The sequence below is a fragment of the Etheostoma spectabile genome, chromosome 7 (genome assembly GCF_008692095.1).
Source record: "Etheostoma spectabile isolate EspeVRDwgs_2016 chromosome 7, UIUC_Espe_1.0, whole genome shotgun sequence".
NCBI lineage: Eukaryota > Metazoa > Chordata > Actinopteri > Perciformes > Percidae > Etheostoma > Etheostoma spectabile.
In genome coordinates this window covers 5,245,792-5,270,506 of record NC_045739.1, presented here as the reverse complement: position 1 = coordinate 5,270,506, position 24,715 = coordinate 5,245,792, and the positions used below count along the sequence as shown (strand labels likewise).

The following is a 24,715-nucleotide window of genomic DNA, read 5'->3' as shown; positions in this document are numbered from 1 at the left end:
CATATTCTGTGATTTTAAATTGCAGCCTAACGTTACCTCTTTCAGCTGGTCGACCTCCTGCCTGACAGCCTCGTACTCGATCTCCAGGTCATCGTACTGCTGTTTAAGCTGCTGCTTCTCCTCCAGCACCGCCAGTCCGTACTCCGCCGCCTGGATCTTCTCGTTCGTGGTCTCACTCAGCTCCCGGGAGAGACGCTCGATCTCGGCCCGCATCCACTCCGGCGCGGCCTCCAACAAACAAACGGACATGGTCGGTACCGGTGACGATCAACCAACGTACGCCAGCTGATCTGCGACAAGGGGGGGTGTTGGAGCGTCTTCAAGAGGTGTAACCTTGAAGAAGAAGCGGTTGCTTAAATTCGTCTGTATTTAAATTGCATGATTGTTACGCTTGGGTTTCTCGTTGCTGGTCTTCTTTCTTTGGTCATGTAGATGAATCAGTTCCGACGGGGGAGCTCGTCGTTATCTCCTAAAAACGCTCCATCGTTGAGTTCCTGCGTTTCCTTCACCTCTCCCCCGGCTTGTTGGAGCAATTGCGCCGGAGCAGGAGTACCAATTGCAAAGACAAGAAAAATTGTGTAAACTTCTGGTTTGTACTTTCAAAATAAAACGCTTGTCGACAAAGAAAATATGAAAACATGTATTACCATGTGTCGTTGTGGATTTGTTTTGCTTTGTTCACGTATTGAAATGAGAATAAAATACAGTTAAGGGAGAGTACAAATTGCGTGAAAACCTATTGATAATATCTTAGCGTCAGTCGACTGTGTCACGCTCTCTTAATTTATTTTGAAGGCACAGTTGATCAACTTCCGGTAAATTAATGTTTTCAACACCGGCTTATTTGAAACAGCTGAACGGTCCGTTTGAAGAAAAAAAACGCACCTACGTAACTAGCTGGGACAGTTTCTACAGGGCGGCAGTGCTTGTCGGGAAATATAGTACTTGTAGTACGTGAAGCCAACGAAAGGGGTCTACCGACGCCAGGAATTGAACTCATTTCCCAACAGGCTTTGTTAATTTGCTTATGTGGAGCACGGAAATCTGTCCGAGCCGTTTGTTTCGGTTTGCTTTCAACGAACAACCGACTGCTCCTTAGCAGTAGCCAAATGCATATCTGCTGCCATCTGTCGGAAACGTTAATACATTATTTTTTTCAGGTAAATGCATTGGATAGTCACATGTAATCTATGCATATAACATACCAGTATGCTATTCACACCTTTGTCCCCGTGGCCACACATAAAAGGCCTTATTTACTCTAACTAACCTAGCTAGCTGCTGCGTCGGTCTAGGTTAGCTAGGTTAGCTAACCAATATTTTTAAAACGTTATACGCTATTCAGGGCTCAGAGTTGACTGGTACCTTCACCGTCTCTATTTCCATAAATTTTTATTACTTTATGCTTTCATTAATTGTATTGTTGTATTATATAATATCTAATTTATGGAAACGTAGTGTAGCTTGCCTGGTACACCATGTCTAGAGTATAACGCTACACCTTTTTCAGGCGGCTACTTTGAAGTTTTGTTGCAGGACAAGCACAGGTGGGGTTAATGGCCCAGGTTTTGAGCATGCTGCCTCACTCGCTTTGCTTAGCCTATGGTGACACTTGAATGAAAACAGAGATATGATTAATGTTATCTTACACCTGTTGTTTTCAGTGACGGTCACTCAGTAACTAATTAGGCCTACATTTATTCAGGTTATATCCTACTTGCATATTCCATTTTGACGTAGGCCTACTTGTAAAGTTAAGGCTGCTTTATATTTTAACTCCACTACTTTCACTTCACTATGGTTACATTTACAAAAACTATGGTGAATTAAAAAATATGCTAATTGTTAAAGATCAGAAAAAGAATTCTATAATAATACTTCTATACACTTCTATAACGTGAAACAGATGTATCAGAGGGGGACGAGTATAGGTCAAAAGCAGAAAAAAACTCCCTCACACACTGGCAATGTAATATTTATTTTGCAAGTTAGACATTATTTTTTAAGATAAAATAACCTAACGGTATATCATTAGCATGAATTAATTCATTCATCAACAATCCAAAAATGTAGTATACTACTTCTAATAGTACCTATAATATACCATTAACTAGCCTACATTTAGCTGATAACACTTCTCTACTTTGAATCAAGTCATATTTTAAATACAATATGTCTACTTGTAGTTCTCTAGTGTGGCATTGCTACTTTTACTAAAGTGGTGAATGGAGTTCTTTACACACCACTACTTTTACACTGTGACATGTTTCCAGCTGTATTGGTGTATTCTATATGCTCTATAGTAAGACAATAATGAATCCTGCATGTTTCATGACTGGATACTTGTTTTGTTCCCTTGTAACTGTGAACACTGGTTTCATTTGGTTGTAAAAGTGTCTTTCTGCCTGTGAACATATTTTACTCATGTAGTTACAAAATGTTACAATAAGTATCCTGTCAAAAATGATTTGCTATTATTCTACATAATAAACCATTTTTGATTTGTCTTGGTGTAAGTGTTCTTTGTTCCCATCCTTCTGTTTATAGCATGTTAAGTTTTTCATATAATTGACCCCAAGTGGAAAACCCAACATGTCTTACATATTTACTCTGGGCTTCACCCTATATACTGTATAGTACATGTAAGGCATTTACTAGTTTTGTGCAGACAGACTGTTTTGTGCCTGTTCTTCTTTAGTGGTGGTTTTAGATGACATACAAAATGGATTGTTTGTAACAAATTATAGAAATACATTTAAGTGATTTTCTGGATCCGTACAGACCCATCACAGACTTTCAGTGATTATTTATATATGCTATTTCTAAATTGTAAACTGCATATTCAAAATCTTGCCAAATTTAACAAATTAGATGATAGGATTTATGATAAATGATTTAGTGAAAATATACAGTATGTTAGATGTATAAACAATATAAAGTGACTATTCATAATATATAATACAATATTCAGAATCTTTTTTTTTTTAAACAACATGAGTAAGGATAAACATGCAAGAATTCCCAATTTTAAGCAGCATTTATATAAGATGTAACAAACACTGTTGAAAAAGGTGTGGATCGTTCTGCTCACACAATCATCATATTCTGAATTTAGGAATGGATCCAGAATCCAGAAAGTCTTTCTTTCATTTATAGTAATGTGGACACCAACAATTTAGGATTGCATTGGGATTATTGGCTTAGAAGTCTCTCCAAATCCTGTACATCATAGACTAATCTTTTCCCATCAACCTAAGCTTTAGCGAGTTGAGAGGTAAGCCAATCAGATTTTATCTACTTTCTATGTCACCAAGGTTTCACTATTTGTAGCAGCATGACACAAATACAAAACCTGTTAAAATGTATTCACAACTATAGACATGCATATCATTAATCAAAATACATATTAGACATGTTGAGAATCGGGTCAGGTCAACAGTTGGAATGGTCTTTCCTAATGACAATGTGTGCATTAACAGATTATAATATAAAATAGACTACAAAATATTGTGGCTCATCGTATTTCACAACTGTTCAGCAGAAGTCAATAGTGATGTGGCTTTAGTATGACTTTTTGTTGAGGAGTGGGTGCTCTATTTTCATACCTGTACTATAATAAGATTAGTCTAATCCAAAAGGACTCAGGAATAGCCCAACCACTACCCCCCCCCCCCCCCCCCCCCCCCAGAGCTGCAGACTGGAGGAACCTGTTCATGGAGATAATTACAAAGCACACAATCTCTGCTATCTTTCAACACCTTCTTGAGGTTAATTTATTCACATGCTTGATCTGTCATCCTGTTGAGATAGGTGGCATTCACACAGCAGCGCACGGGATCCTGTGGGTTTCTTGTGTTGTCACATCCGCTGCACAGGGATAATCCGAGACGAATCAAGGCAAGTAAGGCCAAAGGATTGACTTTCCACAGAGCTGGAGAGGGAGAGACAACGTCAGAGCTGTGGAGATTGATGTTAAAAATGTTGGCAACTGCAGCTTTGAACCATTGTGTTTGAAGATGGTGGTGACAAGCATCTCGTCTTACTTACAACAGGTAAATCTTTTTTTTTTTCTTCAAATTAAATATATTGTAGTCTACTTAGTTTTATTCGTTGTTAGATTGGTTTTTCTTTGTTAGCTAATTTAAAGTTGATTATTTTGCACATTGGTCTTGAAGAGTGATAACGAATGTGGATGAGTTACTGACGTCAAACTACCAGCTAAGAGTAGCAGCTTGCTAATCCTTTCAAATGAATTATGTCTGCTTTACATTTGATTGAATATGATTCATGATGTTGATATCTGATATCAAAATGTGTATTTGTAAGTGGTTCTCTTTAACTTGTCTTATCATGCAATGACTGGAGTTATCTCATCATGTTGTTGATTGTTGATACAATGCAGATATCTTAGTTCTGTTAATGTGTTTTTATCTCGTGGACATGTTATGTCTTTATATTTGTTCTGGTTGAGATCAGGGGCAAACCTAGATTTGGTTATTAATGAGATGCCGTTTCTTGACTATGTTAGGAAATTGCTTATAGAACTGTATTTCAGGCTTAAGGGAAAGCTCCACAACACAGATAGTTTACAGAAAGTGTATGATATAGTGTAACAAGGTAGATATGTGTCTGTCCAGGCTCTGCTATGACTGTGGATGTGAGTCTAAGTGACTGTTCATATGGAACTCCAAGCAAAGACAAGAGGTGGAGCTCTGATGGAATTCAGTAAGTAAGGATGATAGTTGTTCATCAACAAAATTTATCTCTTAGCGTTTAAAGAATGACTACATAAAAATGCAATTCTAATGCACCACTGGCTGTTTTGACTGTAACGCCCTGATGACAGACTTGCTATTTAATATATATATACACTATATAGCAATATAGTGCTGACACAGCACTGTTGAAATCTATGCAATGCCAGACAAGGATTAAACACATCTAAGTGAGCACATTATCACTGATGATCTTAAACATTTAAGTGTTAATTAGAACAATCTACATTTGGTGTTGCACTATAGATTCTAAGGAAACTTTGTACTGAATTATAATAGTGGTTTACTAAGCTAAGAAAGCACTCATCTAATAGTTTGCTGGTATGTTTTGACAAAGGAAAATAAATAGAATGCATGTCACTTATATTACTAACAATTTTAGATTAAAGTTTTGTGTGATATCAGATTCATCTTCTTTTCTTTCACCCTATAATAACTCCAGTCAGAGCCCCCAGGGCGAAGTACACAATGGTAGGAGAAGCTATACGTCATGTTATTCCTGAACATATGCGATGCTCAATCGGCTGTGGAGGTCAAGCCTGCAAGTATGACAACCCAAGTTACTGGAGTGATGACCAACAGGCCATAAAGGGCCTCTACTCATCCTGGTACATATGCTCATTCTACTTTAGCCGTTGTGATAGTACCACAAAATATAAGTTTTCCAAACATTCTGTTCTATTTCAGTGTCAGTATCTATATATTTGACTAACTTTTCTCCATTGTCATAGGGTTTCTGATTATTTTCTCGCTATGTCCAGACCCTCAACAGAAATCATTGAGAAGTATAACATCATTGATCAATTCAAAAGGTATACACAACTTTGTTTCTTTCCGCAACTTCTTGACTAAGAGCACACAGCACCTGAGGAAATGAGAATAATGAAGTGTTCATATCTCTGTTTGTGTGTGTGTGTGTCTGTGTCAAGGAATGGTATTAAAACAGTGATCAACCTACAGATACCTGGTGAACATGCCAGCTGCGGGAACCCTCTGGAGCCAGAGAGCGGCTTCTCATACCGTCCAGAGGTCTTCATGGAAAACAACAGTAAGTGCTTTATACAATAAGCCTTATTGTATCTGTATTGTTGCTCAGGTTGACTGAAAACATCTTACCATTTCAGTTTATTTCTACAATTTTGGCTGGAGTGACTATGGAGTGGCCAACCTCACCACTGTGCTGGACATGGTGAAAGTCATGGCCTTCGCACTGCAGGAGGGAAAGATAGCAATCCACTGTCACGCTGGTCTTGGCAGAACAGGTAGATTTGTCAGGAAAGTTGTATGAAGTATCAGGACAGCCTGGTCTTTCACCTGTATACTCTGACATACAAAGACAAGTTTCCCCTTTCTACCCTACAGGTGTGCTGTTAGCATGCTTCTTGGCCTATGCTACCAGGATGACTCCTAACCAGGCTATTTTATATGTACGTGCTAAACGGCCCAACTCCATCCAGACCCGAGGTCAGCTGAGTTGTGTCAGACATTTTGTCCAGTTCCTTGCCCCTTTGAGGAGTGTGTTTTCTTGTGCTGAGCCTCGATTCAACCCAGTCACCCTGTCCCAGTATCTGAACCGCCAGAGACACATATTGCATGGCACTGAGAGGAAAGAGCTGAGGCACCTCCCAAAGATTGTCCAGCTGGTGTGTAGGCTGCTGTTGGACATTGCAGAGAATCGACAGGTGATTGAGGAAGACATTCTTGAGGCCCCTGATATTGATGACATAGAGATGACTCTCAGCGTCATTGAGAAGATGGGCCCTGAGTTATTTACAAAAAAGCCCCGCTTGCCAGGTACACCCACATTACCCAGACATTTCCACGAGCCACCAATCTTCTACCATCGCAAAAGTCTGAGCTACAGTGAGTCCGACCTGAGACGACTGGGCTCACAGCTCAACCTCCTCACACAACCTCCGAGCTCCTTTTCACAGAATAGTCTTGAGATACCTCTTTGCCCATATGATGACACTTCTGGCGTTTCACACAGTCTAACAGGCTCACTCTGGCAAATCAAGAATATAGAAGATGGATCCGTTCTGCTGAAGAAAGTGAAGCGGAAAACCTTTCAACGCAGTGAGTCAGTGGGAAACAATGAGACTACCAAATACAGTGGCATGTTGTCCAGATGGAAGGCAGAGCAGAGGGAAGAGTTAGTAATGAATGGGATGAAGCCTCAAGACAAAGGAGTGGAGCATTCGGAGAAGTCAGAGGTGCCCTTTATTACCCTGCAGTCAGAGTTGTCCCTGGACGCCCGGAGGTTGCTCGTGGCACAGGCCTTGGCAGTGGACCTATTTCTTGATGGAGAAGAAGAGCACAAAGACTACGTCTTGACCTGGCAGGTAAGTGAGCCATACCAGTGATTCGGTGGTATTTGTAGAAATGGAGGACATTCATGTAGAAATGCAACAAACACTTTTTGCAAAGACTAACGTTATGCTAACATGTCATATATGTCAGTTAACAGCTGCTCATGACAGCCAAAGGCATTATTGTATGCACACTGCTCTAAATGTTGTCAACTCAAAATTTGGACAGTGACCATTCCAAATTAAAAGTAAAGAACAATCCAGCCCCAAACAAATTGATCTATAATGATCTGACCGGTACATGACATACAAATGTCAGTTTTTAATCTTCATTTGTGCTATAGCTTTGATAGTGTCACAAAAGACCTCCCATGTCTAGAATAATTTCAAAGATGCTTTAATGATGTGAAAAATTCTAATTCACATTGCTGCTATGGCGGAACAGGCACAGTACATACAGGCAGACTTGGTCTAACACGACTGCCGAATGTGTGCAGGCAGAACTGAACCAAGGTGGTGGCTGGGAAAGGCTATGTATGGAGCGGGATCCCTTTATCCTCACTGGGCTCATGTGGGCTTGGCTGGAGCAGCTTAAAGAGCCAGTCATCTCCAACCAGGACGCCAAATCCCTCAACGCCAACAACACTGATGCTCAAACTGTCCTCAACACACTTGACCAGGTCAGTGCGTACTATGTGCTGTTTCACATCTGAAACAACAATAGTACAGAAAATTGCGTGCACTATGAAGCTCCCAAATATAATTTTTGTTTTGTTTAACCTTCATTTGCATCTCTTTCCAGGCCTCTAAACAAACATTAACATGCATACTAAATTGTATGGCTAATATGATGGTAATACCAGAAGAGGTTGAAAATGCTTTCCTGAATCGTACTATCAAAGCTTTTACCTGGGTAAGAAAATCAAACACCTAATCATTGGGATTCATTTCAACAATTTAATTCATTCATCGATTTAGTTTCAACAACATGAGTTTTGTTTGCCTTTGAACAGATCAAAAATAACTCAGAGGATGAAAGCAAAGTGTACGAATCCATGACTACAGCCCTACGATGTGTCCTTGAGGACATGAGATCTAGGGTCATCAAAGCAGATGAGATGCCAACGTCTCCCTTCTCTTTAACATAGGAACTACCAGACATGGATACGGTGAAAGGATGCTTTTGTGCCTTGTGGGCAAATTGTTTCAAATGTGATAACTTTTCCTAGCCTGGTTGAAACCAGAACCTTCTCAGTTGTCACAGAGTGGGTCTGGGGAAGGTTCACTCACAGCACATTTCCAAAGGGGCATCACCAACGGACGCTTAAATGCCTCTGGGTGCAATTGGATAGACCTAAAGCCAATCAGAGTGAGGAAGGACATGACGTATCCAGAGCGACAGGAAAAACATCTCAACCAGGGAGCATGTTGCAGAGCCCGTTCACGGAAATCGTGTAAAGCCCGCCTCAAACGGTTCTGATTTGTGCCTTGTATTGGAAAAATTGGAAATGGGCTTGAATGGGCTTCTGGCCAGACAGACTTTCAGAACAAATCTCAAATTTGCCGAAGTTCGTCAGGATTTTCCCAGGCTAAACTTTTCCAAGAGCTTGCCAATTTGGGCTAAATATAAAAATGTATCACCATACATTTTGTCACTAGATTATTTTATTAGAGATTCTTGTCATTAACACATAACTATGTGTCTGAGTATTTTCTTCTGTAGTGACATATTGAAGCAGGTGACAGGTGACAAAAGAATATTTAGCAAACATTTATGCCTTAAGACTGGTCATATTCAACAGTGACATACCTCGGCTCCAAAGCGTAGTTAATGAACATTACCCTTACATCTTTAAAAACTTATTTTTTCTTAACAAGCACGTTTATTACACAGTGTACCAATAGAGGATTTCTATTCTGTAATACATTCTGGTTAGTGTAAACATAGACTTCCCATCCTAATGTCTGCATATATGATGAAAAGGTCATAATAAAAGCAAAGGATCCTCCTTCTGGAGGGTTGTGCAAACTGTTTGTAGGCACCTTTTTTTGGAGCAGCGACGCTCATGAGAAAGAATACGCTTTTAAGACATCTTTTCCGTCTATCCCTTCTGCGGTGGCCACGATGCTGGAGTAGTCACATGCAACATGGGTGAACCCTCTAGAAAACGGGGCACAGAGCATAACGTAACAAGATTAGGAAATTACTGCAGAAGCAACATGAAGATACAGACAACTAGGAACTATGCTGTTGTTGATACAGCAGACCAGTACTACAGCATACAGCATATCATACCTGGACGTTGTGTGAGAGCCTCCCAGTAAGTGGTAGCGGCTCTCCAGGGTCAACCCGTGGTCTCTGTCATTTCTCCATGTCAACACTCGTAAGGAGAGGTCCCGAGATGCTGTCACCACGCGAAAGCTGTCCTGTAATTGTGAAGACACTTATACTTGGCTCTCTACACAGAGGGTATTTTGTACTGTATCAGAAACAAAGAGTTACAACAGATGAAGGGATATTTCTTTAAATTCCAAATGTGAAAACAACCTACCACAGACATAGAAGAAATAGGCATAGTATGCTCTTTAAAGCTAGCAAGCAGGGCTCCTTTCAAAGAGTAGACCCACAGCTGCTGATCAGCTGCCAACACTAAGCAGTTGCTGTCCTTGGCTTCGAGAAGGACGTGTGAGGACCCGGTGGTCGGTGTCAAGGGGAAGGACTCCACCTGCTGGACTACAATGAAAAGACATTCAAAATGATATCAGCACAAGCTAAAAACATTTAAGGGGAAAAATCTTGTGCATTCTCAAACTGTAGATTTCAGCATTAATTCTGTGATATGGAGTTGTAATAAACATGTTTTGGGTTACCCACTTTTACTATCAACCTGTTTACCTTCCATATATTTCAATTTTTGTTTACGTGCATTTCCCATAATGACATTTACTAATATTAAATTCAACTAAAGCTGGCATATTAGCCATCCAGGGAATACGTAAAATACACCATAACAAATTGATCCAATCTAGCTGTATCTGTACCAGCAGCTTTACAATATCTGCAGTTATGGCAAAAGTGGATTTTCCAAAGAGTGATTCACCAACTGACTGCCATTTTCTAATGGCTTATACAAGATTCAGTACCACATTCAGTATCAAAGTCTATCTGCACATATCTCAGTCCTCACCCTGGATCTCTGACTTGTACTTAGATTTTTTAATGCTGACATCGAAGACAGTGAGGGCTTTGTTGTTTGGCTGCTGGTTGTGGTGGATGATGGCCAGTCTGGCAGGCTGGGTGGGTATGAAGACAGCAGCCTGGCAGCCGGGGACCGGCACAGATTGGCACAGAGGCTCTTCGTCCTCAGACGGGGAGGTCAAACTCTCACTGTAAATCACCTGCCAACAAACCAAACATAAATCTAAAAATGTGTGTGTAATGTTTTATTGTTCTCATCTATGGACACTTATTTCCCCACCGTGAGTTAATTTGGTAAAAAGAAAACACAAGAGAACAGACTGTCAAAAACAACAAGAAATACCTTTGGACTTAAATCATCATTGTCCTTGGTTCCAGCAATGATCCATTTCTTGTCAGGTGAAACTAGGAGTGTGTTGATTTTAAATGTGTCACACACCATGACGCTGGACTTTTTGGTCAAAGCTGAATCAGATAGCGTACACACAGATCCCTGACTGGTTCCAACCTGGAAGAGAATATAATGACTTATTACTACTTATTAGGGCTGGGACAATATGCTTTCATCCCGATTCAATTCTTTCATGAAAAACAAAAGTTGAATAATACACTTGTAGAGACAATTTATCATGAGACATTTCTAAAAACGAATTGGTTTCTAAAAATAATGCATATCAAATGTCAGTCAGTCAGTCAGTCTGACATTTATTTCATTTGTAAAGAAATACGTAACATGGATTTTTTGCATTTTCCGCTTTTGCTCTGTTTAGCTGGAAACGGATATGATGTAGCTGCTGACGTTGATATGGTAAAAACACAAAATTACATACAATATTATTATAATATTATTATAAAAAAGAAAAGAAAAAAAATCACGATTTTAGGGAAAATAATCTATTCTAAAGTCGTCACAAAAACATCACAATACGATTTCCGATTTCCCCCCCCCACCCCTATTACTTATTACTTTTAAGATTTCCAAGCCCAGAAATTCAGAAGTTACTTACAGTCAGAAACCAATTGTCGTTGATATTATACTGTAGTATAGTACAGGGTGGAGATGCAGTTTTAAAGGAGGCCAACTCCTGGCCGGTCTGACCCTGCCAGGTCTTGATGAGGCCTGTGGAGTCTGCTGTGATCACAACGTCATGCTTTTCATCACTTACAATCACTGTCAAGGGACTCTGCACGGGACTGCACCACAGGAGTTTACCCTGAGGGAAATAAAGGAGCAACATCAGGTGTCGTGGTGAGGGAATTTATTCTAGTGAATTGCAACTTTCACCCAAGAAGAGGGAACTGTCAGAGTTTCAGTAATGTTTAGCTGGAATGAAACCTGCATACACCTGGCTTGCAGTACATATGACTCATAGCCCAGAGTAGATGAAAGGTCTGAATGCAATATGATGCCCACATTCAGACAATGTCACTTTTACCTCTGGCTTTACCTTTTGCCATCTCGGGTCTAAAAAAAACATTAACCACATTGGTTAATGTAGGTTTTAGATATGGACAGCATTAAAGTGGACTTGTACATGTTTTCTGAGGAATGATCCATAATTACTGTATGAAAGTCCTGCAATCAATTTAGGACAGATGAAAAACAAACCTAATCAAAAACATATCGATAAATATATACAGAAACTTGGATTAAGTAAATACCTTTTCAATCAAACTCTGTGCCTCCAAACATGACAACATTTTGCATTGGTACAACTACTTTAACATGGTAATACTGAGAATGCAGGATGATATGCCGAAGGTGTTGGCACTGACATTTTGGATGTCCCATGCTCGGACTGTTCCATCAGTAGAGGCGCTGCACACTGTGGCACCGCTGCTCCAGATGTCAGGACGCTGAGCTGAATTCCCCTCCAGGTACACCAACCCCACCACCCTGCCTTATGGACAAGATGGAAACATTTGATGAGAGACATTATGAAGTCATGCAAAGGAGATCCAAGAGAGAGAAAGAGAGAGAGAAAGAGAGATCTATTTAAAAGTGTGGAGACCAAGAGAGGAAAGTGTCTGTGCACATTGCCGCCAGGATATCAAAACAGAATTACATTTCCTATGTACATGTCCCAAATATGAAGACCTAAGAACCAAATATTTCCAAAAATTTGAAAAACATACTGTATACCAGGCTTTATTACCTACACTGAGGACAAAAAGATTCCTTTTTTATTAGGAGAAGATAAAAGCACGGCATGGCTAGCAGCTAAATATGTCGTCTACTGCCACAATATAAGGCCAAATATATAGAGAATTTTAGATATTATTATTTTTATTATTCTATTCTTTGTTATAGTTTATCAGATGTTTTTACTCATTGTTGTTGTTTATATGTATGTTCTTATGTATTGGCAACACAGATATGGAGCTAGAATTGTTTCTTTATTACATGCGAGAAAATAAATGATCTGAGAGAAAAAAAAAAAATTTGGGGAGAAAAAGTTATCATAGTGATAGCAAAAAAAGCATTTTATGAGGAAAAAAAACATTTGAGAGAAAATGTTTTCATACCAGTAGCAAAAAAAAATGTCTTTCAAATAGTTTTTTAAACTCTCAAATAAAAAAATAAAAAGTATTTTGAAAGAGATTTTTTTTGCTACTGGTATGAAAAAATGCTTGAGAGAAAAAGGTTTTATACCAACAGCAAAAAGAATCTCTCTCAAAATACTTATTTTAAACTCTCAAATATATTTTTTGCCCTTTTTTTTAGAGATTTTTTTCACACTGTGAAATCTCTCAAAAAAAAAGTGTTTCTCTCAAAACGAAAAAAAGATTTTTTTTTCACACACTGATAGCTAAAAATATATATTTTAGAGTTTAAAAAAGTATTTTGAAAGAGAGCTGTTTTTTCTCATATGTAATAAAGAAACAATTCTAGCTCCATACACAGATGGATTTTTTTGTCATGCCAATAAAGCATCATGAAATTGAAAAAAAAGAATTGTAGGAGAGAGTGTGAGAGTGAGAGAGACAGAGAGAGAGACAGAGAGAGAGAGAGAGACAGAGAGAGAGAGAGAGACAGAGAGAGAGACGGCGTAGCCTACCTGTGTGTCCTCTGAGGCTCTTGCAGGTGTAACCTCCTGTCTTCCCTTTCGTCATCTTCATCTCTAAATGGCATCGTCGCAGGAAGTATCTCTTCCATGAGTGGGCCCCGTGTCCACTCCCCAGGACAGCGAGGTTACAGAAACCCCAGCTCTGCAGACACATCCTCCTGAGGGGACCGCACAATTCAGTGCAAACGTTTTCATTTGAAATGTTATTCCCCAGATGCCTTCTCTACTTTAACTTTCCCAAACATACACATTTCACTTCTTAAGACATAGATGAAAGTACCTCCACAACCATGGAGTCTCTGCAGCTTCATTCCAATCCTAAAAATACATCATGGATGTGATCAAACAGACACTTTGGGGAATTATAATTGCTTAGCTTTTTATTGCACGGTTACTTCCGCAAGTCGGACACTTACCTTACACACACACGAGGCACTTATTAAATCTTCCTCGGTCAGGAATGTAAAAATATGAATAAGGCAATCACCGATCAAGTGCGGGTGATGAATATCCATTCTGACGTCAATAATAAAACACTTCACACCGATAACTCCCAACTGTAGGCTAAGTCAACAGAGAAGCGTCATTTTGGGTGGCTACGGAAAGAACACTGGGACAACGGGGAGTGTTCTGTTCAGGTTTTAGCCTGCAATGTCTTCACTGCGCCACCAGATGTCGCCAAAATAAAGGCAGGAGATCCAGGGACATGTCCAGGACCGGGGGACGCGATGCGCACTACAGGCAGCGCGCATCAGATGCGTTACTAAGAAGTGGATTTAGAAAAAAGTAACTACATGCATGTATTAAATAAAAACGCAGTCTATTTTTGAAGTAAAAATAAATAAATAAAAGGCAATGCTTCTTACTTGTTTTGTCTTAACATGGTTTATCCGCAGCTTTTTGTTATGCTTATTTTTGGCAAGTGAGTAATATCTGCGTAGAAATAAGCGTATGTCCGTATTACGTTGAATCCTGATCCGCTCATAATGACCAAATAAAACGTCATCCCAATCAGTCAAGGTGAACTCACTGCAACGGAGTGTGTGTGTGTTGTGTGTCCATGCGTGCGCGCGCGTGTGTGTGTGTGTGTGCGTGTTTGTGTGTGTGTGTGTGTGTGTGTGTGTGTGGTGTGTGTGTGTGTGTGTGTGTGTGTGTGTGTGTGTGTGTGTGTGTGTGTGTGTGTGAGATTCAGCCCTGGCGGGATTCTTCAGCAGGGCCCCATGTCTCCTGTGAACACGCCCCAGATAGATGAGCCAGATATATAACCAAGACCTGCGGGTAGCAGAGGAACTGTGAGAAAGAGATAATCGCACTTGCTCACCTCACCAAGAGTTACCTGTGACACCCTCGCAATGACAAGAGGGCCCAGCGAAAGGGGGCCACATAAAGGGAATTTGGATGATACACTAGTCGTCAATTTGTAAAAAAAAAAGTTTTTCCCGACCGTCTACTGTTTTTTTTTAAATGCTTTTCGTCATTTTGGAGTTCCTTTGGAGTTACCTGGGCTGTGATCGATCGGAGAATAAGCGAACCGAGTTATTCATCAGCTCTTCGGATCGTTGCATGAAACTGAGTGCGGGGCCGCAATGAGTCGGAGAACAAGACGCTGGATTTTAAGAGTTTTACTTTGTCTGGGAATTGTTTATTTAAAAATTGGGTGAGCTGCGCTTATTTGACTTCACATTAGTCCTTTATTCTCAAACACAAAATACTTTACATTGGTATCTGTGGTTTGTCCTTCAAGCGCCTATCGTATCCCATGTGTGCCCTACAGCAGGCAGGTGATTTTACATAGGCTACGAAAGAAAACAAATTAAGTCCAGTTGGACTCGTGGCAACTGCGTCCTTATCACTTAGGCTAATGGCATTACTTTATGATAAAGGCTGGGGGAAAAAATCATACCGGTATGATAATAATTAAAAAATATCTACAACTTATAAAAATGAGCATTTTAGCTCTGAGATGTTAAAGAATCTCTTTTGAAGTGGAACAAAATCTTTTTGATGACAATTCTGCTAAAATGCAAATGTCGTAGTAAAGAAGCGTATTTACGCGGACATAGTAATTGAGTTATGATCATTAACTACTATTTATTAAACTAAATATGCTTTTTATTTAAAAAAAAAAAAAAAATGTTTTGTACATTTGAGATTAAAAATAAACTCTAACTAAGAGCCAATCATATTAAAATTGGAAACTGCATGGTCGATGGCTACTTTTTCTCAGTCATATCCATCTTCCATTCACAGTGGCTTCTCGTCGGTGGTGGCTCTAGGTGCGAGCATAATCTGTAACAAGATCCCCGGTTTGGCCCCCAGACAACGGATTATCTGCCAGAGTCGCCCCGATGCCATTATCGTCATCGGAGAGGGAGCCCAAATGGGCATCAACGAGTGTCAGTTTCAGTTCAAAAACGGGCGCTGGAACTGCTCTGCGCTTGGAGAGAGGACAGTCTTCGGAAAAGAGTTGAAAGTGGGTATGTTGCTGTCTGTTAACGTTTGTTTACAGTCTGAAACTTGTCTTCCTCCAGCATTAAACACAATGTGTCAATCACCTTGCACAATGGGTATTCATGCGCATTGTGCGTAAAATGCGCACAGTAATCATATCTCTGGCACTTTTGTGATTTCCCTCCATAATGGTTAATATTCCCAAAACACAGTGCAAAACAGAATTTCCTTATTTAGGGGAATCAAAAAGTTAAATTATTATCCGATGTTTTTGAAAAATAAAAAAAATGACCTTCACATGCATCATGTACCTCATTTTACCAAATATAATCTCAAAGCTGGTGCTCTTGATCTCCAGCCAAAACCTGCACCAGAATGTCATCTGTCCTGCATTATTGTATTCATAGTATAAGGAGTATCCCATAAAGAGTCAGTGTCATTTTCTCTGAACGTTTCATTGAGAAGGTCTTTTCTATAAAAGGTATCTGAAGCCAGCACTGTAACAAAGCTCTTGTGACTGTTGGCAGCCTTTCTTTTCAGCCCAGCAGAGTCTCTGGAGACACATATTCTCTGTTCTTTATCCTGTCTAGTGATGGGTGCTGTGGCTCTCACTGTAAGGACGTAGATCTTACCACGGGTATAAGTTACAGTGGGGCAAAGCCAAGAGGAAAGCAAGACCTGAAAGTACTAAATTAGAGAAACAAATGAGTTCAAATTAATATTCGTACTGCTGAGACAAAAGCCTCCTTTTCGAGAATGGACGAACTGCAGGGGATGTTGTAATTACGGCTGGAGTTTTGTGGCTTTGTTGTTGGCTACTATGAACTGATTAAATGGATCAATGACGGTTGGATATCCAGGATACCAATGGCAGGAATACCTAACAAGGTTTAATGATCTTTTGTCTAATGATGCCTTTATGGCCACAGTGAATGTAGTAGGTTGATAACAGATGATGCTTTGTAAAACTTTTTAGATAAAAACCTTGCAATGATTGTAATTTAGTGAAAAGTAGTTTAGTTGTAGATTAGTTTTATAAGAACTGTTGATGTTAAACAAAAAATCCAAATACCTCTTTGTGCAATGGTCAGTAGCTTGGACCAGCTGTTTGAGGCCATCTTGCCTGCTGCTATTGGAAAGAACGGATTATCTCTTCATGCTGTTGAATTGAAAACAGTTTGACAATCTGTTCCTTTATGAATGAGTGGTTTTAGCTCATCAAGAGTCTTGGTTTGTGTTTCCAAGACAGGAGTTTAAGTCTATGGCTCGGACAGCCATATCAAATAGATTGGTTTCACTGATCAGAATAGCATAGAAGGCCAATGGTTGTAAATGAATGCCATTGTTGATGCCCAGGCTGAGTGGAGCTATGGAGCTCGCAATTGTTCTTTAAGCGAAAGAGCAAATGACCCGTGAACTGACATAATCCTTATTGGTAATGCAAGGTGCATCAGCTTTGAGCCATTTTAGGCCTCAACTGTGTTTGCATTTGAACTTTGTAGTTACACTAAGCTGTATGAGATGAGGTCCATATAAAGAGGCGGGATACTGAGAGGTGCATGACTCTGCAGAGATGAAAGAGAAACAAACATGGCAGAAGAACAGTGAACTGGCACTTCTAGTTCAACTTAAAGAGGCGTTTGAATTTTTTGTCCACTCTCTTTTTTAATACCTTCCATCTCTCATTGGAAGGTTAGGGAAGAATTCATATCATCTCTTTGTGGTGAACTCACGCACTCAGAACTGCAGGGGAAAAAATTAACAACGGTGCAGTCTGAACTAACTGACACACCTTCTTTTTTGGCACGGGGCCCATTAAGTCTATAAAAACGTCCACATAATTGATGCCTCAATATCAGTTTTTTTTTTCAATGGCATGGGCACCCATCCAAGATGTTTATCAAAAAACATGGCAGCTTTACATAGTGCACCGGGTGGCAGGAGGAAACACGAACACGGTATGTTTGTTTTGAACAAATAGAGACAAGAGGAGTTTATTTACACATAGATATGATGTAGTGCGTTATAACCAAGAGTTTCCTATTTGCATGATAATAAATCTAAGATCTGAAAATAAAAACATACTACTCGTTTATCATGTTCATGACTATTACACCATGGGCTGTTTTTACATTGTTTTAGAAGGGAAAAGTATTGCTTTGTTTGAATCAAGATGTATTAGACTCTCGCTTATTATTCGACTTGAGAACTTGAGGATTTGTCTATATGAATCATGTCGGATATTAACCTTTAGTTATTCCTCGATATTTCCGTGTGGGTGTAAATGATTTGTTAGCTGGACTTGGGTGAGATAACGGCAGAATGAAGATTCTGATGTCAGTGCCTTATGAGTTTACACAGAACGTGACAGTTTCTGAGCGGATCAATAGCCCTTCCTTTCTGACAACCCTCTTATTCATACTGCTTTGTTGACTATGCTGCCAGTGTCCATTTTTGGTTCATGGGCAGGACAGTTTCCAGGTCAGGTTTCAAAACACTGCAGCCCTTGAGTGATATGTCAGCAAGACTGTGATGTAAGCACACATACTGTTAATGATTCATCTCCGATTCCTATTTATTTCCTGTTACGTACTTGTTGTATTTCCCTTAAACTTGAGGAGAAACACCATGACATTCTCCATTTCAAAATATAGCAATGTATACCTGCAACATATTTATTCATCCCCCTCTTTTTCTGCTCCACTAGGCAGTAAAGAGGCTGCGTTCACCTACGCCATCATTGCGGCAGGGGTGGCCCATGCCATTACAGCCGCCTGTACACAGGGTAACCTGAGTGACTGTAGCTGTGATAAGGAGAAGCAGGGTTACTACAGCAAAGACCAGGGCTGGAAGTGGGGAGGCTGCTCGGCAGACATCAGCTACGGCCTGGGCTTCTCCAAAGTATTTATCGACGCTCGGGAAGTCAAACAGAATGCAAGGACACTAATGAACCTCCATAATAATGAGGTGGGACGCAAGGTAAGTGATTAGCAAGTGGGTCTCCTCATTCGGCACAATGACTTTAAAGATCATGGAATTGTTCTCCAAATTTCAATTCTTTAAAGGCACAAAGAATAAGACAAAAGATAATCTAAGTTTTTTTTTCTAAGTCTAATGCTGCCCTCAGTAACTATTATAAGTGCGATGATGTGGTGTGGGTGAACTTTGCCAAGACTGAACAAGCAGGCTGCTTTTAAGGGACCTTTAACTGGCAGGGTTTGATTACAACCCAGATCTCTGCACTGAAAACCGATTGACACTGTACAAAAAGGCATTAGACCAAACCCCCCTCCCCTCCCCATGGGATCGGCACCATTGGGACAGAATACAGTTACCTTCATGACAATCCCCACCCACAATGTCTCTGGCATCATAAACCCACATTAGATGCAATGTGCTTGTACTTGTAACACAGGGGTGTTTACTGTTTGGTTATCATCATTGATTAGTGCGTCTCTGTTGCTGTATAGAAGATTTTAGTGATATGCACTTCACTTGCAAACCAACTCTAATCACAATTTTGATTAAGTCATTACGCATAAGGTCCAAATTGGATCTTCCTTATATATTATTTAATTTAAATGTACCATGCGATTTTTTCTTTACTGTTGGACCCTAATGCAAACGCTACAGAGGACATTCATACAACATAAAAACGAAATGCAATGATGCAATGAGGAAAAGGAGGGTTTTCATGATATGTTGACCTGCTCATTCAATGGCTTTTCTGCATGCATGGCTGCAGAACACTGCAAAGTCACAAAGAGACTCCAGTAAGTCTCGAGGTTAGAGATTGAGTGGAATAATGTGCCAAACAGCTAAAGTGAGGTTGGAGTTAGAAGAATAAAGAAGCAGCTTTGCCCAACTTAACTCATATCCTCTCTCTTTCTTTCTTTCTCTCTCTCTCTCTCTCTCTCTCTCTCTCTCTCTCTCCCTCTTTCTCGGTGTGCCAAATAGCCTGATTCCCACAACTAACACGTCCATCCCCACAGTGGCTGAAAAGCCTCCTCGCACACAATCGTACCCAGTAGATCATTTTCTATGTGCACTATGAATTCAAATTGGCTTATCTGGACAGCTAAATTGCCTCCCAGGAAAAAGACTATACTTGTGGATTTAAACTTTGCTATTTCATTTCACTTCCCTTTGCTAATAAATGGCCTCTCTGTTTTGATAGTAACCCCCTCCTCCTTTTTTATGCTAATCAAAAGCAGTGACACTGAGCAGGAGCGCTGTTCACAGCTCCCTGGTCGCAGACGTCCGGACAAAAGCTGTCACAAGTGTTGGTCACAGAACAACTGATGGATTAACGGGTTGAAGCCAAGGGTTTTATGGAGTGGCTTGCTAAGGAAGAGGGTTTTTTTTTCGATTCTTGTTCACACCACGTCTGTATTTGGGGTTTATTGTTACAGTTCACTTGCCAAGAACATGGAGGCATAAATACCTTGTCAATGGCTTTAGGAGACCATATCGCATACCAAACTCCTAACATTTTAGAAAAAAGGAAATTGCAATTGACCTTGTTGCTAAAGAAAATTCCAGTTTCAGTCAATGGCACTTCTCATTGTCATCAGTTTGGGGTTTAGCAGTAATCCTAGTCACTCGGCGCCTTGTACAGTCACTCTTGACATTTACGTGTTGTGTGTGATAACTACACACACACAGACTGAAATCTGATACATTATTTTGGCTTCTGTTTATGTGGTATCACACAGTTATGTGGTAGGGCTGTATTTAATCCCCAACCATGCTGTATTTGTCAGTCACATTGTTATTAAGTTGCACATTTGTCATTTACCTTGAAGTGCAAGAGTTGAAATGTGAATTAAGAGAGTTTGAGAGACACCAGGGGTTCATTCTATGTCTGTACGTAGACATAGGATGATTCGTAATTCTATTGTGGAAAATATAAATACATAAATATAAACACAATCATATTTCTTTCAGATAAAAGCAAGGCATTATTATAGTAAACTGCATGGTAATTGATTTTAATAATCTACTATGGCTGTTATTAACCTATCATCAGAGTGTATTTATCACTCATCACTGGAGTGTTTTTACAGTTGTTACCATGTTACTAAGTTGTTTTTCTGTGTCTAGGTCCTGGAGAAGAGCATGCGACTGGAATGCAAGTGTCATGGTGTCTCAGGCTCCTGCACCACCAAAACCTGCTGGACTACACTTCCCAAGTTCCGCGAGCTGGGCTACATTCTCAAGGAGAAGTATGCCCATGCTGTGCACGTGGAGCCAATCAAAGCCAGCCGCAACAAGCGCCCTAAATTCCTCAAGATCAAGAAGCCTTACTCTTACCGGAAGCCCATGGATACAGACCTGGTGTACATAGACAAGTCGCCCAACTACTGTGAGGCGGACCTTGTGACGGGGAGCTTGGGGACACAGGGCAGGGTGTGTAACAAGACTATGACGCAGCACATCAGCGGCTGTGACTTGATGTGCTGCGGCCGGGGATACAACACACACCAGTACTCCCGCGTCTGGCAGTGCAACTGCAAGTTCCTGTGGTGCTGCTATGTTAAATGCAACACCTGCAGTGAGAGGACAGAGGTGTACACATGCAAATGAGAATATTTATTGGATATGTGTGTGTGTGTGTGTGTGTGTGTGTGTGTGTGTGTGTGTGTGTGTGTGTGTGTGTGTGTGTGTGTGTGTGTGTGTGTGTGTGCGTGTGTGTGCGTGTGTGTGCCTGATGATGTAAGTGAGAATGTGGCTTCGTGTCTTTGTGTTTTCATGGACAAACTGGAACGGTCAAACTTTACAAGAAGGCTGTTATTGCAGTCTTTTCATACATAACGAGGAACTACTATACTGTGTAAACAGTGAGATGAAGATGGGGAGTCATGATTCTTTTGCACACAAAGCTGTTCACCCCTCTTCTTGGACTGTTGTGTTCGTTGTGTACCCTGGCATGTGGGAGCGGGTGCCCACAGTGTGTGCCAGTAAAGCAAAATTTCAAGACTTTTAAGCTATATGGACATTTAGTAAATGGACTATGCAAATGCATTATGGTGGATACCATTGCTGGACAGGACACACTGCTGTAGTTCTCACTCTGTGCGCAGATGAAATGACACAGCCATTTGGAATATTTAACATACTGTATTTAGAGAATGAAAATAATTAATATTAATTTATTCTATAAAGAAAAAAACTACTGATTTTGTCCATTATGGATCAAAAATAACTAAATGTTGGGTTTTAGTTTATTAAGGTAATCAAAACTTGTCCACACACTTGTTTAAACACTGGATTGGAATCTGCCTAGTGTTTTAGAATAATGCTTTTTCCAGATGAAACTGGATGTAGGCTACTCACATTGACCTTCTGACCCTCTCATGAGTTTGTCTTCCCTCTTTTTGCTGCTAGTCTAGAGAATCCCACTTGTTGAGGTCGAAGGCTGTGCGCTCTACTGACTGTCTTCAATGGCATTGCTTACTTCAAGCCGATTTAGCTTAACAGGACTTATTCACTGATCAAAAACACAGGCACATTTTCCACTTTTGGTAAATATTGGTTCATAGAGTATATTTTGTAAAAGCCTATTTTTATATGAATGTCTTATTTATATATTTTGCATATTCAATGTCAAGTTTTGACTCTGACACCTGTGAAAAAAGCTGATATAAGTAAGTTGGCCGCTGTTGTCTGTCACTGCCATAGTTGCATATTGTAAATGATAGAAACTGTTTAGATGTGTCTGTGTTTACTGCGTTTCATGACTACTACTGATGAAATACAGGAACAGAATAACACTAAAAAGAAATGATTTCCATTATTGCTTCCTCCTGCATCCAGGTCTCAGTCTGATTATGACAAAAGAACATGGGAATAACATCAACAAAGAAACTATGGAGTTTTTGTTTTTTACAGTTGCAATGAGCTGCAAATGGCTAGATTAGTATATTACAAAGAAATAGGTAGTACATAACTATGAAAATTGAAAAAAAAAGAGAAAATTGACCTTAACATTTTCTTGCCCGTAAAACTGCCAACGACCGTTTTTTGAATGTAAATAGTACCTTAATTGCTCATTATAAAGGAATCAAATAACCGTTAGATTCATTACTTACATCTTCAAATGAACATAAATGTAAATCTTTATTAATGGTAGCTACATTGTGGTTTACATCATCATCAGGCAATAAAATAGGGATAAATATTCTCAAATATGGTAATTCAAATGGTCACCATGGAGATAAATCAGTTCTCAAAGTGCTTATCCTACAAGAACAATGTGTGCAAAACTGGGCTGCAGAAAGAGCGATGTCCTTTGAGAGTGGAAAGTTATTCAGGCTTAATTGAGGGCCCATCTTGCAGACTGGGAAGCAGTTGAATGTGTCAGAGGAGAAAAGTGTTTGTGTTCTAATGGTAGGGTACCGGAGTAATTGATGAGATTGGTTGGGCAGACTGTCACGGAGATGACTTGCTCAGCCGGGGGAGTGGGAGCTGTCTGGTGATAGATGACTCGCACATCTGCTTCATTCACTCCTGGGCCACTAGTTGCTACAACAACTCCAGTGCAGCAGAGAAAATGCAGGGCAGTCTCCAAGAGAGGCCGACCGACATGTCAGGGAAATGTTAACGATGCTAAAGCCCACAGTCGTTACAGATTCCACTCTCACCGGCCTGGAAGTGGAGTGGGGAGACAGGCCCGAGGTGTTGACGGAAAACCTGCTCCCAATAATCTCCTGGGATTGACAAATGTAGCCTGTAAAATTTTCACCTGTGCTTTTATTTTAGTACATTCCCACATGGGCATTTTCCTTGCAAAACCTACCTTTTTTTTCTCCCCACAGAAAAAGCTGAGAATTCAGGTTTAATTTTGAGTAGATTAGCCCTATCATGTGTCATTGGCAGTGACAATCTGTCCAGAATAAAGAGAAAAGGGCATGAAGGGGATAATAACAGAGGCTTGTCTCTGTCTGACAAAAGCTTTCAGCTTTCATAATATTGATACAAAAGATTCGCGCATAAGAAAAGACAGCTGCTCCAAAAGCTCTGGTTATACCTAAACTAGAGTTTTGTGTGTAAGACGCACATGACATTATCTCGTGAACAAAACAACGTACCTCTTAGAATCCTTTGTATGTGTCACTTATGTACTGTACCTTCACTTGCGGGTAAAAACCCCAGGTTTGTGTAGATACTTTTGAATGTGGTGGTCTAAGGTTACAAGGTGCCCTTATGTTCTACTAATGCAGATTCATCAGTTACACCATCAAAACTTGCTATGCTATAATTTACAGCATGACACGTCTTTTTTTTTTTTTAAACAAACAATGTAGTTTAGCCACTGTTCTAGTTAATCCACCTGCAGTGTTTTCCAGTCAGGTGTAAAAACACCACCACACAGAGGCCACAGTCACTTCATCGCCATTGAGTCACAAGCACAAAATACCACCTTCTTTGATATCACAGCCTAAGTCAGACACCCTGCAGGATCACTGAAAAGCTAATTATACTCTTAGCTGTGTTTCTCCATAAACAGGACCAAGGGTTGCCAAAATGTTCAGGGGTGTAATATCCATGTTGCTGTGAAGTGGGGTTGCACTACCCTTTGGAGTTTTGTTTATGAGAACACACACACACCACACACACACACACACACACACACACACACACACACACACACACACATACTCACCCATCACCTGCAGTAGTTGGTGGTAGCAGCAGATTTATGGTTGGTAGTCTGGCTCACTCCCTGTGTTATTACTGGAGGCCTGCCACAGCTTCCCTATCTGCTCCCATGACCCAATACATCAGGGCGGCCCGGCAGTGTGCTCCAGCCAGCAATTAATGTCAAAGCCAACAATGAGTCTTTTAACACATATTTAAGCAAGATCCATCCTGCTTTTTGTTTTATCATTAGATCGGCCTTGACAGCGTTGA

The 24,715-nt window shown here is 40.2% G+C and overlaps 4 protein-coding genes across 8 annotated transcripts in view; 2 read left to right on the top strand and 2 right to left on the bottom strand.

Moving 5' to 3' along the window:
* LOC116692357 (protein bicaudal D homolog 2-like) overlaps positions 1 to 552 on the bottom strand; it is a 46,852-nt gene extending 46,300 nt beyond the window's left edge. Inside the window, 1 exon segment of the mRNA XM_032520589.1 lies at positions 37 to 552. Coding sequence (XP_032376480.1) covers positions 37 to 249 — 213 coding nt within the window. The 5' untranslated portion in view covers positions 250 to 552.
* A 1,079-nt stretch (positions 553 to 1,631) lies between these two features.
* fbxw12 (F-box and WD repeat domain containing 12) lies at positions 1,632 to 13,966 on the bottom strand. 4 transcript variants are annotated; one of them, XR_004332765.1, is made up of 11 exons: positions 13,768 to 13,966; positions 13,632 to 13,669; positions 13,343 to 13,509; positions 12,060 to 12,184; positions 11,291 to 11,497; positions 10,627 to 10,791; positions 10,273 to 10,483; positions 9,637 to 9,818; positions 9,381 to 9,511; positions 9,011 to 9,245; positions 1,632 to 1,644 (listed from the first exon to the last, which is right to left on the bottom strand). XR_004332765.1 is itself a non-coding variant. In XM_032521209.1 (11 exons), the coding sequence occupies exons 1-10, from the start codon at positions 13,864 to 13,866 to the stop codon at positions 9,149 to 9,151; spliced, it is 1,422 nt and encodes a 473-aa protein (XP_032377100.1). In that variant the 5' UTR covers positions 13,867 to 13,966; the 3' UTR covers positions 3,339 to 3,931; positions 9,128 to 9,148. The 4 variants fall into 4 exon arrangements, 3 of the variants coding, with proteins under 3 accessions (XP_032377100.1, XP_032377099.1, XP_032377101.1); XM_032521209.1 differs by lacking the exon at positions 1,632 to 1,644 and adding an exon at positions 3,339 to 3,931 and having other exon boundaries at positions 9,128 to 9,245; XM_032521208.1 differs by lacking the exon at positions 1,632 to 1,644 and having other exon boundaries at positions 8,021 to 9,245.
* Positions 3,809 to 9,113, top strand: ptpdc1b (protein tyrosine phosphatase domain containing 1b). 2 transcript variants are annotated; one of them, XM_032521206.1, is made up of 11 exons: positions 3,927 to 4,052; positions 4,529 to 4,562; positions 4,638 to 4,725; positions 5,218 to 5,383; positions 5,507 to 5,587; positions 5,705 to 5,823; positions 5,900 to 6,037; positions 6,138 to 7,117; positions 7,582 to 7,764; positions 7,887 to 7,997; positions 8,098 to 9,113. In XM_032521206.1, the coding sequence occupies exons 3-11, from the start codon at positions 4,680 to 4,682 to the stop codon at positions 8,230 to 8,232; spliced, it is 1,959 nt and encodes a 652-aa protein (XP_032377097.1). In that variant the 5' UTR covers positions 3,927 to 4,052; positions 4,529 to 4,562; positions 4,638 to 4,679; the 3' UTR covers positions 8,233 to 9,113. The 2 variants fall into 2 exon arrangements, with proteins under 2 accessions (XP_032377098.1, XP_032377097.1); XM_032521207.1 differs by lacking the exon at positions 4,529 to 4,562 and having other exon boundaries at positions 3,809 to 4,052.
* Positions 13,967 to 14,623: 657 nt separating the features above from the next.
* LOC116692898 (protein Wnt-7a) lies at positions 14,624 to 22,598 on the top strand. The gene is made up of 4 exons (XM_032521483.1): positions 14,624 to 15,008; positions 15,602 to 15,828; positions 18,510 to 18,781; positions 20,906 to 22,598. Exons 1-4 carry the CDS (start codon positions 14,938 to 14,940, stop codon positions 21,386 to 21,388), a joined length of 1,053 nt encoding a protein of 350 aa, XP_032377374.1. The 5' UTR covers positions 14,624 to 14,937; the 3' UTR covers positions 21,389 to 22,598.
* The last annotated feature ends 2,117 nt before the right edge of the window (positions 22,599 to 24,715 follow it).

Coding starts and splice junctions, on each gene's coding strand:
- fbxw12 (XM_032521209.1), bottom strand. CDS start 13,866: ATGGATATTCATCACCCGCACTTGATCGGTGATTGCCTTATTCATATT. Junction 13,670..13,767: donor GTGCCTCGTGTGTGTGTAAG/GTAAGTGTCCGA, acceptor ATGTATTTTTAG/GATTGGAATGAAGCTGCAGA. Junction 12,185..13,342: donor GAGCCTCAGAGGACACACAG/GTAGGCTACGCC, acceptor CTTGTCCATAAG/GCAGGGTGGTGGGGTTGGTG.
- ptpdc1b (XM_032521207.1), top strand. CDS start 4,680: ATGGAACTCCAAGCAAAGACAAGAGGTGGAGCTCTGATGGAATTCA. Junction 4,726..5,217: donor TGGAGCTCTGATGGAATTCA/GTAAGTAAGGAT, acceptor TAATAACTCCAG/TCAGAGCCCCCAGGGCGAAG. Junction 5,824..5,899: donor GGTCTTCATGGAAAACAACA/GTAAGTGCTTTA, acceptor TTACCATTTCAG/TTTATTTCTACAATTTTGGC.
- LOC116692898 (XM_032521483.1), top strand. CDS start 14,938: ATGAGTCGGAGAACAAGACGCTGGATTTTAAGAGTTTTACTTTGTCTG. Junction 15,829..18,509: donor CGGAAAAGAGTTGAAAGTGG/GTATGTTGCTGT, acceptor CTGCTCCACTAG/GCAGTAAAGAGGCTGCGTTC. Junction 18,782..20,905: donor ATAATGAGGTGGGACGCAAG/GTAAGTGATTAG, acceptor TTCTGTGTCTAG/GTCCTGGAGAAGAGCATGCG.